General features: G+C 49.0%; 1 protein-coding gene across 2 annotated transcripts; it reads right to left on the bottom strand.

The window, feature by feature from the left end:
* Positions 1-850: 850 nt before the first annotated feature.
* On the bottom strand, positions 851-13,903 carry DRC7 (dynein regulatory complex subunit 7). Of its 2 annotated transcripts, none has more exons than XM_027646538.1 (17): positions 13,824-13,903; positions 12,973-13,117; positions 12,452-12,626; positions 11,471-11,596; positions 10,113-10,307; positions 9,700-9,840; positions 9,156-9,377; positions 8,336-8,437; positions 7,451-7,520; positions 6,817-6,945; positions 5,852-5,980; positions 5,003-5,229; positions 3,928-4,143; positions 2,683-2,793; positions 1,981-2,082; positions 1,152-1,285; positions 851-1,015 (listed from the first exon to the last, which is right to left on the bottom strand). In XM_027646538.1, exons 2-17 carry the CDS (start codon positions 13,104-13,106, stop codon positions 934-936), a joined length of 2,295 nt encoding a protein of 764 aa, XP_027502339.1. In that variant the 5' UTR covers positions 13,107-13,117; positions 13,824-13,903; the 3' UTR covers positions 851-933. The 2 variants fall into 2 exon arrangements, with proteins under 2 accessions (XP_027502339.1, XP_027502340.1); XM_027646539.1 differs by lacking the exon at positions 13,824-13,903 and adding an exon at positions 13,671-13,725.
* Between the last annotated feature and the right edge of the window lie 332 nt (positions 13,904-14,235).

Below are 14,235 nucleotides of genomic sequence, written 5' to 3' on the forward strand. Positions count from 1 at the left end.
CCTTCCCAGGCACTCTTAGCGTGTCCCAGGAGTTGTTTCCCGGGTGCCACGGGCACAGACCCGGAGGGAGCGGGGCTCCCGTGAGGCTTCTGCGCCTCCCACCGCCCGGCTGAGGTGCGATTGTGTCGTGCCGCTTGTGCAGAACGCTGGCAGAATTCTCAAGGATCACCCCCTCCAAGCTCGGGAGTGATGCATCCCAACAAGGAGGAAATCGGGGAAAAATGCCAGGAGGCCTCCGTGGATGGATAAGGAGCTGCTGAGCAAACTCAGAGCTAAAAAAGAAGCTTTCAGGAAGTGGAAAGGAGGACAGGTGGCCTGGGAGGAATACAGGGAAATCCCATGGCAAGGGGGGTTGGGACTAGATGATCCATTCCAACCCCTTAACATTCTATGATTTTATAATATGCATTTGCTGGTGTTTTGGCAGCTGCTCTGTCCCTAATGACTGTAAAAATATTTTTAAATTAATTTATTCTGGTGCCTTTTCTGGTATTGAATTAACAAGGATGAGTTCATAACCACAGTGCTATTGTGTGGGTTTTGTCATTGGAGACCTCTAAATGAATCAAAGAAATTTTATGTTTGTGGTGAACTCACCAGTTCAAAATCTTGGCTTGTGCAAAACTAAATTATGAATTCGTTAAAATATTATTATGTTGGAAAAGAACCAGTATTCCCAAATAATCCTGCTCCTGATGTCAGCAGCTATGGATCAGGTTTGGGGAAAAAAAGCCCCGAGAGACAGTGTCAGACTTGAGTCTCAAACATGATGGGATTTCATGTGGAGGGAATTGATGTACCTGCAGATGGGCCTTAGAACAGAAGAGGGAAAAAAAAAGACACAGAATGCTGCAAGTTCATTGAAGTCTCCTGATGAATCTGATGATTATGAGATTACTGCAGGCAGCTACAGAGAAGGAAGGAAGGGAGAAGTCAGTCATGCCCAGCCAGGCGGGGGTTCCTGAGCAGCGCCTCTTGAAGAGAATGGGATTTCTGTTGTGCCATCTGCTTTTCCCTGTAACAACAAGGGGGATATCAGAGGAAAACTGCAGTGGGAATCAACCATTTTGCAGAATAGCTTCAGTGCCAAGTTCCCGGGGGGCTGCCTTGTAGACCTTCCCTGGGCACTGCTCACGCATCATTCCCAATACCTGCTGGGCCTCTGCTTGAGTCTGGGCATACTGGCACTGGTTGCAGCGTGATGGGCACGGAATTCATCCTCCTCCCAGCTCTTGTTCTCCAAAACAAGAGAGCTCTGGGAGCTCCTCTGCCGCTTTTGCAGTGCCTGTGAGGGAACAAGCAACCAAAAGTCAGGGAAATAGAAGAGGGGAGTGAGGAGCAAAGGCACACAAAAGCATAACACAAAGTCCAGGGAGCTGAGATGAAAGAAACCACAAACTGGAGCTGATTTATTTTCAGGGAGTGGCAAAAAGTTTGAGATGAGGTCTCATGAGAACAAGAAAACAAGGGGAGTCAAAACACGTGGAACAGCAAGAGGCAGCAAACCCCCAGTGTGTTGCCTCCCTAGAGTCAAGAAGCCCTGGAGAACCAAATTGGATCTGGTTGAGATAAGGACTAAATTTCACTGTGGAGCTATTTTGTTCTTTGATCTCACATGCTAAAGACAAAAAAAAAAAAAAATTATATATATATACAGGCATGGCTCTCTTAAAATACTCCCCCCATAATCCCTATTATCAACTAGTGCTTCCTAATTATTTTCTTTATTAACTAAACAAAATAAACCAGTAATCTTTCTCAGTGATGCGAGTTTTTCCCGAAAGTCAGAAGGTGACCACAGCATAACCATGTTATATTTCCCTGGGAAGTCAACTGAAGCTGTGCTGATTTACACCATGCTGGGATTTGTCCCAATATATTTTTATGATACTAAAAGCCCTTCAGAGGTAATTCCTCAGAGGGAAAAAGCTTACTCTGGATTGCTTTGGGTACATGTATGAAATGCTGGCATGAACCTACCATGGCTTCGTGCTGACATTCTCTCCTTGCAGCATTATACATTGAAACTGTCAGTTTAATATTGGCTTCTTCATCCTCACGAACCTTCAAGACATTTAGCACCTTTCAAGAAATCAGAAGAAAGACCCCTCAGCTTTCCCACAAAATGACTGTACTTTTACATGCTTGACCTGCTGCCAGAGCAGATCCTGCATACAAGACTTGTACAATAAGGGTAAATACGTATCTATACAGATATGTTCATATCCTGTGGGTAGATCAAGCTGATAGTAGTCTTATTTTTAGATTGTTACTCCATATGAAATTCTTGAACCCTGTAATTGATAATAATTGATAAGAAAGCTTTTCTGGAGTCACAGTCTTGGCACTACTTTTGAAACTGCACCAAAAGCTTTGGTTTATACTTTGTCTTATACAGGATATGCAGCACAAGCTGTGTGAATATTTTGTCTGTTGATACATCCAGACTGAGAAATTTGCAAGGTAGTTCATGAGGTCACAGTGAACTACCTTCAAATTTCTGGGGAAATCTTCACGAAACAATGACTGGGGAGCAAACATGATCATTCAGCATGGAGACCAACTTTGTGACACCAGAGTCTTATTTTTACCACAGTTTGTGCTGACGATGCTTTGGCAACCAGTCAGCTGAAACTGTTTCCACGCCTGATCAACTCTGACAGTGTTGCACCTCCCTCTTACCTCTGCTTCAGATTCCCGGACTTGATGCTTCAGCTCCTTCTGTTCCTTTCTCAGGTCCCACAGCAACTTGTACAGATGGAGCACGTTCTTTTGTTTCTCAGAGGACCATGGCTGGAAGCAGATAAGTCAGTGAAAAACAGCAGCACTGTCTGGATCTATGGGATCAGGTTCTCTGCTGAGAGAAACTGGTACAATCCTGCCATAGTCAACAAGGTGATGCTGATTTCCAGCACTGAAGCATCGAACCCATGGTCAGCATGGGTTTATTAGACTTAATTTTGATTGGGAGTCCATCAGTAATGTGAGACAGATGGCATGTCTTGCACTTTGCTAATGCTGCTGGTGTATGGTTGGAACAGGTTTTGCAGGGTTAGAGATGGAGCGATGGGACTCCAGCAATTGTTTTCTATGTATTCTCCCCAGTGGGAAATAGAAATTAAAAAAAACCCAGCCTGCATAACATTAAAAGAAAATGCTGCATTTGCAATCTCTCTTTGGTTTCCTTAAGTGTAATTGTGCAGCATTGCTGCAGAATTTACTGGCAGACTTCTGCCCCTGGTTACAGACTCACATCAGTGATGTTAGCGGAGTGACTGACCCCTGGCCCCTAATGAGATAATTTGGCTTACTGGCAGCACTTCACTCTTTTTGGAATATCTTTTATTTAAGGCTATCTATCTATCTATCTATCTATCTATCTATCTATCTATCTAATCTATCTATCAGCAATGTATTAAGCCTCAGCATCTTGCTCTGTGTCTGCAGGGTAAACACTGGAGATTTAAGGAATGATGGGGCCCAAGAAATCCATGGCAAAGACAGAGCTAGAACACAAGGTGTCTGCCTCTGCTGCTCTGCTCTATCTCTTCTTGAAGAGGGAACAGCAGAGGAAATTTCAGCTGCCCTGCCCTGAATCCACAGAACTGAGCCCAACAGCTGCTGAACCTGCATCTTGCAAGATCCCAGGGGCTGTGGGATCTGCCTGATGACCCAAGTCTGGGAAGATGACCTCAGAGGAAGCCTTTCACACCACACTACATCCTGCATGCCCAGTCACTCCCAGCATGGCAGGGCATCTCCAGGGCTGTCCATGTTGTGGAGAGGGGCTGGGAGGGAGGTGGGCAGGTGGAGCAGAGGGGCAGCATGGAATATGTCACGCTTGTTGTTCTTCCACTGACGTTTCACCTTCCCTTTGTGTCCTGTGATCTAAAAAGATTTCAAAATAAATGTAGTTTTTCTTCATACCTGGTATTTGACACACGTGTCTCGGGTCAGGAAGATTTCCTCTCCTTTCCTATCCCTCTGTATTGCTCTGAGGAAAGCCACCTTCGAGGCAATGGTGTCATGATCCTCGAGGTGATATATCAGCTGGATGCTGTCATCTTCAATCATAAAGATACGTTCCTCTACATCTTCATCAGCAGGCTTCTCTGGATTTCTGTGGAAACGCTCCTTGATTTGCTAATGGAGGGTGAAAAAAGACATGGAAGCAGCTTAGACAACACAAAACTGGCAAGATTTACAGAATTCAGTAAAAACCCAAAATAAAAATTCTGCTTTTTTGCCTGGACTACGATGGCATCTTTTGGCCAGTGGTCCTACTGTCTTGCCTACGTCTGAAAAAACCCAACCACAAAGCCGTTAAAGAAGTCTCCTATTTGTGGAGCTGAGTATGATTTCCAAGCTCCAAGTTAGCTTGGGATGCATCCCTGCCTGAGGCAACTGCAGGGAACAAGGTATTTTGGTGCACAGCAAAGTTTCCCACATTTCCCAACACAGGAAAGGAAAAAGTAGTATGTTGCGTGCTGATCCAAAGACAGGCTACTGCATAGCTCTGTCTTGGCAGCTGAAGTATCTGAGTCATACATACTGACAGATGTCAGATTTCCTCCTCCTTCTGTAAATCAGACCTGACAAGAGGAAGAGGTAAATTACCTGCTGGTAACAAATCAGAGTGATGGGACACTTCATCAGGAACCTAAAATGGTATTAGCTTGGGTTCAGCACACAAAATCATTTTACTAGTTTTGAATCTTGTGAAAATTTGGTTCCGAAGTCATAGTCAAGCTTTTTTTCCTTCCTCTGACACACACTTTCCAAGCCTTAGTTTCCTAGCTTCATTCTAGCAGCTCGTGACAACTGTAGCTCTCTGTCAGACAAGCAACTGTGAGACACAGCAGCTGGACAAGGCTTGGACGTCTCATCTGGAGCTCTGCCTCGGCCGTGCCCACTGAGAATGAACCAAAGCCCCGGGCAGTATGTTTTGCACAGTATAAATATCACAGTGACACATATTTTTCTGTTCCTGCCTTGGCCGTACCACTATAGGCCGGAGGTGAACGTCAGGTCTGGTGCCAGCTGTGTCCGTTCCGTTCTCCCTTTCGCCAAACTCCACGTGCCGGATGTGCAGGAAGTCATCCCGCCCCACGAAGTACTCGGTCATCTCAGTAGCGCTTTCGACACGTTTCCGGAGGTCATCAGCTCGTGCCTTATGGTAAAACTCCATCGTGTGTCCAGTCTCTGGTTCCAGCGACGTGTAGGTGTGAGCTGAGGACGTGTCAGATACATTTTCAGAGTTAGCACACCAGCCAGTAAATCAAATTCATGTAAGAGTGCAAGAAGGGAATGTTATCTCCTCACTGCTGTGTATCAATATGCCATGGCCTAAGGACTGCAGGACAGTTTTTCAGGGCCACTGCCTCCCTTATATAGTAAGGCAGTAGTGAGGGGAGCCTGGACCCTGCTCTTCCCAAACCAGGAATGGGCACGGCCACTTTGGGTGAAATGCTGCTTTAGCAAAAGGTCTGATGCAGGACTTTCCCCCAGCTGCACAACACCTAGAGTCCAAACACAACCCTGAGAAAGTTTCTACTTCTATCACCTCTACTGGTAAAAGTACATTGTATCACCCCTGTGATAGCTATGTATTTTTCTAGTATATAGAAAAGCACATAGCTGGGGGAGCACTGCCCAGGACTGAAAGCAATAACCCAGTTCTCTACTCTCCACTGAAGAACATATTATTTATCTAGGCAATTTAATCCACAAACTCCCTGGTGATCCCCACACCCCCTGGCCCCTCTCTTCAACTTTGGGCTTCTGCCACTGCTAGAAGGGATTCATGTAAAGTCCCATGAGCTTCACTGACTGCTCAGATGAGCTGGAATACCTTTAAGAAGGAGGGGATGTCCTGGTTTGAAATAGTCTGTGGTCAGCTGTGTTTGTTTATTCGTTTCTCTCATATCCAACATGTCTTCTCGATTTTTGAACCACTCTGTCACCTCCACTACTTCAGTACCTGGCAGGAGACAAGTCATTTTGCAACCTTAGCTCACCCTGTGGGACATGGTAAAATTCATTGAAGGAGCTCTCAGTGTCTGTGCAAGCACCCTGGGCTCCTGATGCAGCCACAGTGGACATAGTACAGTCACTGGAACTGGCCCTCTGCACAGGGGTATTCTGTAGATGAATCCTAATCTACATTTGAATTATACCTTAAAGAGGGTTTATTCCTCTCCATCAACCAGAACTAAATGAATCAGCTCAGGGGTAGAACTTGGCATGGCAGATGGCTGTGGTTGGGCAAGAGAAATTCCATCCTAAATATTTAATAATAGTGTCAGGAGCAAAAGGAAATGAGACTGGAGCTACCCAAGAGGGCTGAGGGCAGGACACTGTATGTCCACCCAGGAATCTGCACAGTTTCTTGGACCAGCTGCTGAAGAATAATGCTTTCAAGCACAGAGATATCCTCAGGCTGTAGCTGCCCTTTTCTATGGCTCCTGTTGACAGCAATGGGAATAGTGATACTACCGTATCAAATCAAACCAGCCTTCCATTTCTCTGAAGATCCAAGCAGCTGACCTGAGACACTGAACAGCTTCACTGAGGTGTAAAACAAATTCAAACTCTCATGGAAACCCTTAGCAACACTGGAAAGTTCTGGGGCTTGACAGACAGTGACCACGATGAAGAGTTTGAGGATATGGTAGATAAGTCCCCCACAAATGTGAAAGGAGGATGAGAAAGAACAAGAAAGACTCTGACAGAAAAGGGGCCACCTCCCCCTTTCCATCAGCATGCCCAAGGCTGTGTTTGCTCAATGCATGGGGTGTGTTCACTCATCCCTCTTACAGTCCAAGTCTGCGTAGACGGTGAGTCGTTCCACCAGCCCATCTTCATTCACGTATGGGGCCCATTTCTCCAGTTTTGCTTGCTTGTACAGGATCACCTTCTTCCCTTGGGAATACTGATTCTCAAATTCTGCAGTGTGCAAGAGAGATGTCAGAAAAATGGACTCCCTTCTACTCAGACTAAGAAAAAAGAATTTAAGAGTAGAAAACCATGGTCTAAAGGACACCAGGTATTTATTGATTGCCTTCTGCTGCCAGCAAAACTGTTCAGACCCTGTCTGTTGTGCTTTAATGTTATAATGGTATAATAATTCTTTTCTCTCCCAAAGCAGGTATTTGATAATGCAGGGGCAGTCCCTTGTGCATAGGGGGAACAGAAAGACCATCCCAGCCAAAATTCCCAGCTGGCAGGAAAACACGGTGTGGGTGTGTGTCTGTGGGGGGTCCCCAGGTGAGACAGTGCAGCATTGAGGGCAGGCATTCAAACCAATAGCTGTTGTTGCCTTCATCTACTGCACTTCACTGCTACATCTTGACTGTCCTGCAGGGAGAACTCTAAAGTGAGATAAACCAGTGTGGCAAATCTGCTGAAAGTTTAGCTGGGGGGCAAGAAAAGGCACAGGAAGAATACATACCTCTGCAAGACACAGTAATTCGGGCTACCCACGATAGCGGCATCTCAAAGCTCATGTCAGAATTTTCCTTCTGAAACAGAAGCAGAGATTTGTGGGTTTGGCAGCTTCTCTTAGTGTGCCAGGAGGCATTTTGGCTCTAGAGAGTGCAGCACAGTGATCAGAGCTCAGCACATGCGAGGCTGGTGAACACAGTGGTGGTTATGACAGTGCATCCCTACGCAACCACAATGAGATTATCTTTTCCTGGCTAATGCTCGTGCTGGACGTGGGATGAATGTGACAGTTGCCATAATGACCAGTTTATTTTATTAAGACCATGAAGGATGCTTTGCTCCTCAGTTATGAGCACAGGCTGAGAAGAGTAGATAGCAGGAGGGAATTGTTACTGGCATTCCTCTGTCCTGCTGTGTGGGTGCAATGCCTGCTTTATCATGATGTCTTCTCCCAACAGGACAACACATCATTTTTTGCTTCCAGTACACAGCACTTTTTGGTATATTAGAGGACATACTTTATTTCTGTATTTGGTTGGCAGCTCCACCTTGCAGCCAGGAGGGCAGGGTGCTGACCAACACAGGAAGAATGTGTATAAAAAATTGCAGTCTGGATTTTGGGTTTTTTTAAATTACTTCACCCCAAAGGTCCATACACTGGAGACATACAGAGCTTCCCAGCCCCAGAAGTACCACTGCTTCAGAAAACACCAGAAACTCTCAGAACTCTTCAAGGCTGAGAAGCAATCTGAAGTGCCAACCCAAACCTGGCCAGAGCAGCAGTGATCTGACCTGGAGAGGGCAGCAGGCAGACAGACATACACAGGCCTATGGACACACCGACTGGGTACAGCATCCCCACTGCACAAGAGCTGCTGTTTGGGTCACTCACCATGTCACCCATGTCTCTCTCAGATGACTCTGTGAGCAGCTTGTTGCTCTCTGGAAGCATAATTTCCCAGCGGATGGCATCACTCAAGTCAAAGCTGAGATCCTAGGCCATACAGAGAAAAACTCTTTTAACTCCAGGGCAGTCTCAAGGGCCTGACACTAAACTGAACACTGCATTGGTATGCCTGTGGTGCTCTGGGCCTGGCTGGGTGTCAGAGAGTTTAAGGATTCCAGAGACGTAAATCTCAATGAGGTGAGCTCGTCAGACTCTTGGCTGGTTGGTGGGACCCCAAAGACTGTCCCTGCACCTGGAGGCTGCAGACCCCTTTCCTCCTGGTGCCTCTGCCACAGATGAGAGCAACTTGCTGGAAATACTACTACCTCCTTCCTAGGGGCATGCTTGGCCCAGAGGGCAAGTTGCTCTGACTCAGACCCTCATCTCCCGGACTTTGTGTCAGCTGGGGAGTAGCTGAGGTGTGGGAAGAGCCCCATCAAGATCTTTCCTGCCTTGAGCCATGCCTGAAAGGCTCGAAACACCCTCTGCCTCAAAAATTCTTATTTGAGAGAATGAGTGTCTAGCCAGCCTTAAAAGCTGAAATTCTAGCACTGTAAGGGTTTAATAGGTGTGATCTGTATTTGTTAGCTCAGAGTCTGGGATGTCCTGGAGTAGTTCCAGAGTCTATGTAATCAGAGCAACATGACCAGAGCCAATACAAGGAATGGTTAAATGGAAACTGGACCACTACTGATCTTGGACTTCCCCAGGACTCATGTCAGCCCAACTGTCCCTTTCATGGCCAAGGTGCTAAAGGGCTCCTTACCTTGCAGCCCTTCCGGCAGTCCTGCATGTTCACCCAGTAGTTCCTGTGGTTCCAGATGCTCTCAATCCCAAGGAAGCACTCATCTGTGGTGTTGTGGCTGTTTCCCGTGAATGGATTGATGAAGAAGGTCTCAGGAACCTTCCTCTTCCCAGACAGAACCAAAACCCAGGCGTGCACCCGTAAGCCACGCAAAGGGTCTCGCTTGGGCTTGTCCTGTGCCTCCTGTAGCACAGAGGACAGAGCAATAATTATTGCCATTTTATTGCCAATTTAGTCCAACCCAATAGCCATCTTATCTTTTCCTCTGCTCACTTTTAAAGAACTCCAGGCCCTTAATGCTCTTCATAAGAGTGAGGTAGTACATACCCAGCACATATTCCTGTGCCAGCACACACCGTGCACCCAGAGGCCAAGTGCTCATGGCCACGATCAGGGTTGTGTCATATTTCATGGAAGAGGGTGGTGAGCTCCTCTCTTTGGCCTTTGACCAATGTCTCAGCTCTTCCTCCCGGAGCTTACAGTGAGGTGGACCTTGCTAACTTACCGTGACCACTTCCTCTTCTTCTTCCTTCTTTTGAACATCTTCAACTTCTTCCTTCTTCTTGGCCTTCTGCTGAAGCTCAAACTTGCTCTGTGGCTCTGAAAGGATCTTAACTCTATACTTTCTGGACTTCTTCACTGGTACCTGACAGAGACCAGGAGAAGAGAGAAAATATATGGCTTACAGGTACCTCCCAGTTCCCAAAACTTGGCAGTTTGCAGTACTGCAACTGGAGAGCCTCCTAAGGAGCTGTGGAAAATCACTCAAAAGATTCCTTAGTGAGGTCCCCAGCACAGACTGAAAGCCAGTGTGGACCTGAAGCTGTTCCCCCGTATCTCAGCTCAGGAGCTCACTGGCCATGAACAGGTTGAGCATGCATGCTGGGCTCCTCCCTGCCTGCTCGCTGCAGCTCTCACCTCCTGTGGCTTCTTGAGCAGTGGGCACAGATCCTGAGTCTGGTCCAGGGCACATATCTCCTGGGTGGCGTACCCGTGCACGCAGTAGGCGTCATAGCCGGCCCCGATCAGCAGGGAGCACAGCAGCACAGTGAAGTCAAAGCAGTTCCCCCGCTGGTATTTCAGGATGGTGGTTGGGGAATAGAGTGAACTGGGCTTGAAAGAGAGAGATCCATGTTCACAGTGCTTGTCTTGTGGAGCTGAAACATGCACCAGGCACAGAGCAGGGGAGAGAGGGCATTGCCCACATCGCTGGGCTCTGCACCCCTAGGGAATATGTATATAACGTTCCTATATGAGCCACAGACTGTAAAAGTCCCCCTCCAAAGTGATCTGGGGAAATTCTGACCCCAAATCTGGTGACAAATTTAACCACAGGTAGAAATGAGCGAGACAAGCTCATCTAACTGCTGAAAACTTAATACTAAACACAACTCTGGAATGATGCTTCCCTCCATTTCCAGCTGCTCTGTCTGCAGCATTTCCAAGGAAAAAAACCTATAAGCTAAATTATAGTTCAAAAGAGGAACTTCTGGCCCTCACCAGTGAGTAAGCAAAGGGATCAGTATGTACATACTGCATATAGAGAGGTTCTACGTAGTCTACTCTCACCCATATCTCAGACATCACCTTAGGTGACCAAGGCAGTCTCCATCTGCTAAACAGAGATACCTTCCCTGTGGTCACAAAGTGCCAGAGTTCCTCTTGAGACCCTGGGACTCTTGGGACACACTTGGCCAGCACGTGGCCAGTGTAGATTGTTTGGGTCACTCTGTTGTCCTTGCCAGCAAGGAGTGTGTTCCTTTTGTCACAGCTGATTCACAACGGCCAAGAACTTGCCCTAGCTCTGGCATCATCTTTGCTAACCTGGAAATCTCCTTTCAGCTATCCCAAAATATCCCCAAGGTTGGGAATAGAAAAGCCTGAAGCCCCTAAGAACGGGTCACTGAGGTCAAGCATCATCCCATAGGCTTTACGTGCTCCTCTGTTCCAAGGCACCCTGCTCTCTGGAGGGGAAGCTTGTCAGCCATTGCCACCCACAGTGGACCAGCTGGTCATCTGGGCTGGCTGAAAGCAGGGTCAGGCCTGGTCTTGTGGAAATGGTGCTTAATTACTTGAAAGGTACAACACTGAACTCCCACTGGGATTGTGGGTCCAACAGAGTGCACAGGGACCGGGAAAATCAGGGGGTTGTCTAAATAATGAGGGAATGATGGAAGGGTCAAATCCCAGCTCCTGGGGCTTCCCACTGTGTTCTGCTGAGAGGCCCTTCTGTCACCTCTCTTACGTTTCTGAAGGGACTGCAGCCCCTTTCTTACCGGTGTGATAGGACACTTGAGGGGCTCCATGGTGAGGTAATTAGAGACAAAGCTGGCACAGCCTGACCAGTGGTACAGCTCTGGATAAGGCAGCAGGGTTGGCCTCAGTGTTGTGCTAACAAACTTCTGTAGGGCAACAAGAGGACTTTGGTTAGCCACCTGATGCCTGGAAGAGTTTCCTGTCCAAAGCCATCCTCAGCCCACCCTGGATGTTGCAGCTCTCATTCAGGACCTCCCTAGAGCATATCAACAGCACCAGTATCCCTCATCATCTACTTCAAGATGGAAATTACATGGGGTTGGGAAGCTGTCTGCTTGACTGTGGCTGAAACTTCAAGCTCATCTCAGACGTTTTCAAGCAAGACAAAGCTACAGCCCTTCCCAGCTTTTACATCCTCCAGCATGTTCTCCCTTGCATGTTAATGATATAACAAATTCTGGGGAAAGCCCGTAATTCTGGGGAAAGTAGTAATTCCAGGTGACTTGGGGAACATCAGGTCCAGAACTGGACAACAGTTGTGCAGTTTGGGCCCAGGGAAAAAAAACACAGACCACAAACTTCCACATTTACTTCCTTCCCCATAACTTCTGCAAAGTTCAGAGTACGACCTAACTCTGGATTCATATTCTGCATCTGTGACTTAAGCCTGAACCTTACTTATTTCACATATTTCTTTTACTTTCCTTTATGTTTCTGTGGTCTTTCCCGTTTCCTAAGCACCACGCTGGAGGGCTGTGAGCTGCCTGCAGCCCATGTAGCACCACCACCATAAGGTACAACGTGCTTGTGAATTTGGACAGCCAGGGTGTTCCTGGGGTTCTGTGTGTCTGCTCGGGGGCTGTGGGTTCAGCAAGAGGGTTCCCATTCCCTTTGGCCAGGAGGGAGGGAGGGCAAGAAGGGATGCTGTCCCTCCCCAGCATTTGGCACTATGGAAGGCAAGTGCTCCCTGTGCTGTGGCCCAGCCCCACATCACCCCATACCTCCACACCACACTCGTTGACGGGTTGGAGGAAGAGCGGTTTGCGGTCAGGGCAGACGTGGGTGTACTGCTGGAGGAAATGGTCAGCGATGTGCAGCAGCTTCTTTTCCTGCCGGGAATTTGTCTTGTACGAAGATGGCAAGTGGGACGTGTCAATGGAGCTCCAGTCAAAAGCACTTCTGTGGCAGGAGGAGGAAGAGAGACACAGGTAATAAGCCAGGAGAATACAGGCAAAATGACCCGCTATCAAAACACGGCAAGCTGATATATGCACAGAGACTCAGGGGATCTTTAAGCAGTGTGAGAGGCTCAGAGGATCTTTACACAGTGGTGAATGGAAGTACAATCAAGTGAGCCATCTTGTCTTGCACGTGCACACTCTTGGACAAACACACCAGGCACATGTAACTGCTTACTCCACTCCCTGTGTGAGGGGACACCACATCCCATCCACACGTGTGCAATCTCCCCAGGGGCCCTAAAAGGGCTCATCCCAGTAAGAACCAGACACAACTGACTTACGGTACATCGCTTGAGACGCTGTCTTTCTCCTCAGGCACCTTTGTGTCCTCATCCTGGAGGCTGTCACTGATGTTCAAAGAGTTCGGGTCTTCAGCTGCTTGCTCCACTTCCTCCGTCTCCTCCAGGACCTCCATTCTGCTTGGCACTGCAGAAATACACACACCAGGGTGAATTCAGTGGTGGGACCCAGCTAGACAGCAACACAGAAACACTCGCATTGTGGCCACAGTGGTTTGTTATGTGAGCATGGCTGAAGCAGCCAGAAGTGTGACAATAAAGGGTGAGCACTGAAAGTGAGTTTGGACTGGGCTTGGTCAATAAGTGGCTCCTGTGTTTCCAGACACCCCAAGCGTGGAGGAGACGGCACAGCAGGCAGAGCCTGGCTCGGTAGGGCACAGCACATCCCCATGTTCAGCCTGTGTCCCCCGTGCCCTCCCTCCTGCCCGGGGTGCTGCTGGCGGGGCAGCAGCTCCATCAACCCGCTGGGCACCGGCCGACGGCCCCTGCGGCCGCCCGGGGGCCTTGGAGCGAGGGGGACGCTCGGCGGAGCCGGCAGCCTCCAAGGGCAGCGGCTGCTCCGTATCGCGGCCCGGCGGCGGCGGGGCTGTTTGTTTGGCGGTGCCCGCGGTCGGGCTGACCCCGAGCGGGGCACACAGCGAGGGGAGGCAGCCCCCGGCCGCCCCCCGCCGCTCCCTCACCCCGCGGCTCCCAAGGGCAGCGCTGCCGCGGCCGCCGCCGCCTCCCCGGGCCGCGCCTCCATGGCAACGGGGACACGGCGGGGCCTGCGGCTCCCCCCGGCCTCCCCTCGGGGTCCCCGCCAGACCTCCCGCCACCCCGGGCAGGCCACAGACCCAGGTCCCGGGGGCTTCTCGCGTACCCCCCGCGTTCCGCCCGGGCTGCCCCGGCCCCCGCAGCGCTGCCCGGCGCCTGCCCCGGCCCGGCCGCCCCCGCGCCCACAACGGCTGCCCCGGGGCCGTTGGGAGAAGGGGCAGCGATGGGGCACAGGGAGGGGATGGCGGGCAGACCCTGCCCGAGAGCACGGCTGAGCCATCGCCGCTCCGAGACCTGCTCCGAAACTCACGAGTTTGGCTCTCTTGAAATAAAAGTTCTCCCCCCACCTGCCCCGCCATCCTTCTCCTCTGTTGCAGAAGCACTCACCCAAAAGCTGGCACCAAGAGATGGCAGAACGACTTTTTATTTTTATTATTTTTATTATTTTTATTATTTTTATTATTTTTATTATTTTTATTATTTTTATTATTT

This window comes from Corapipo altera, unplaced genomic scaffold, assembly GCF_003945725.1.
Source record: "Corapipo altera isolate COAL_440 unplaced genomic scaffold, ASM394572v1 62, whole genome shotgun sequence".
NCBI classification, from domain to species: domain Eukaryota; kingdom Metazoa; phylum Chordata; class Aves; order Passeriformes; family Pipridae; genus Corapipo; species Corapipo altera.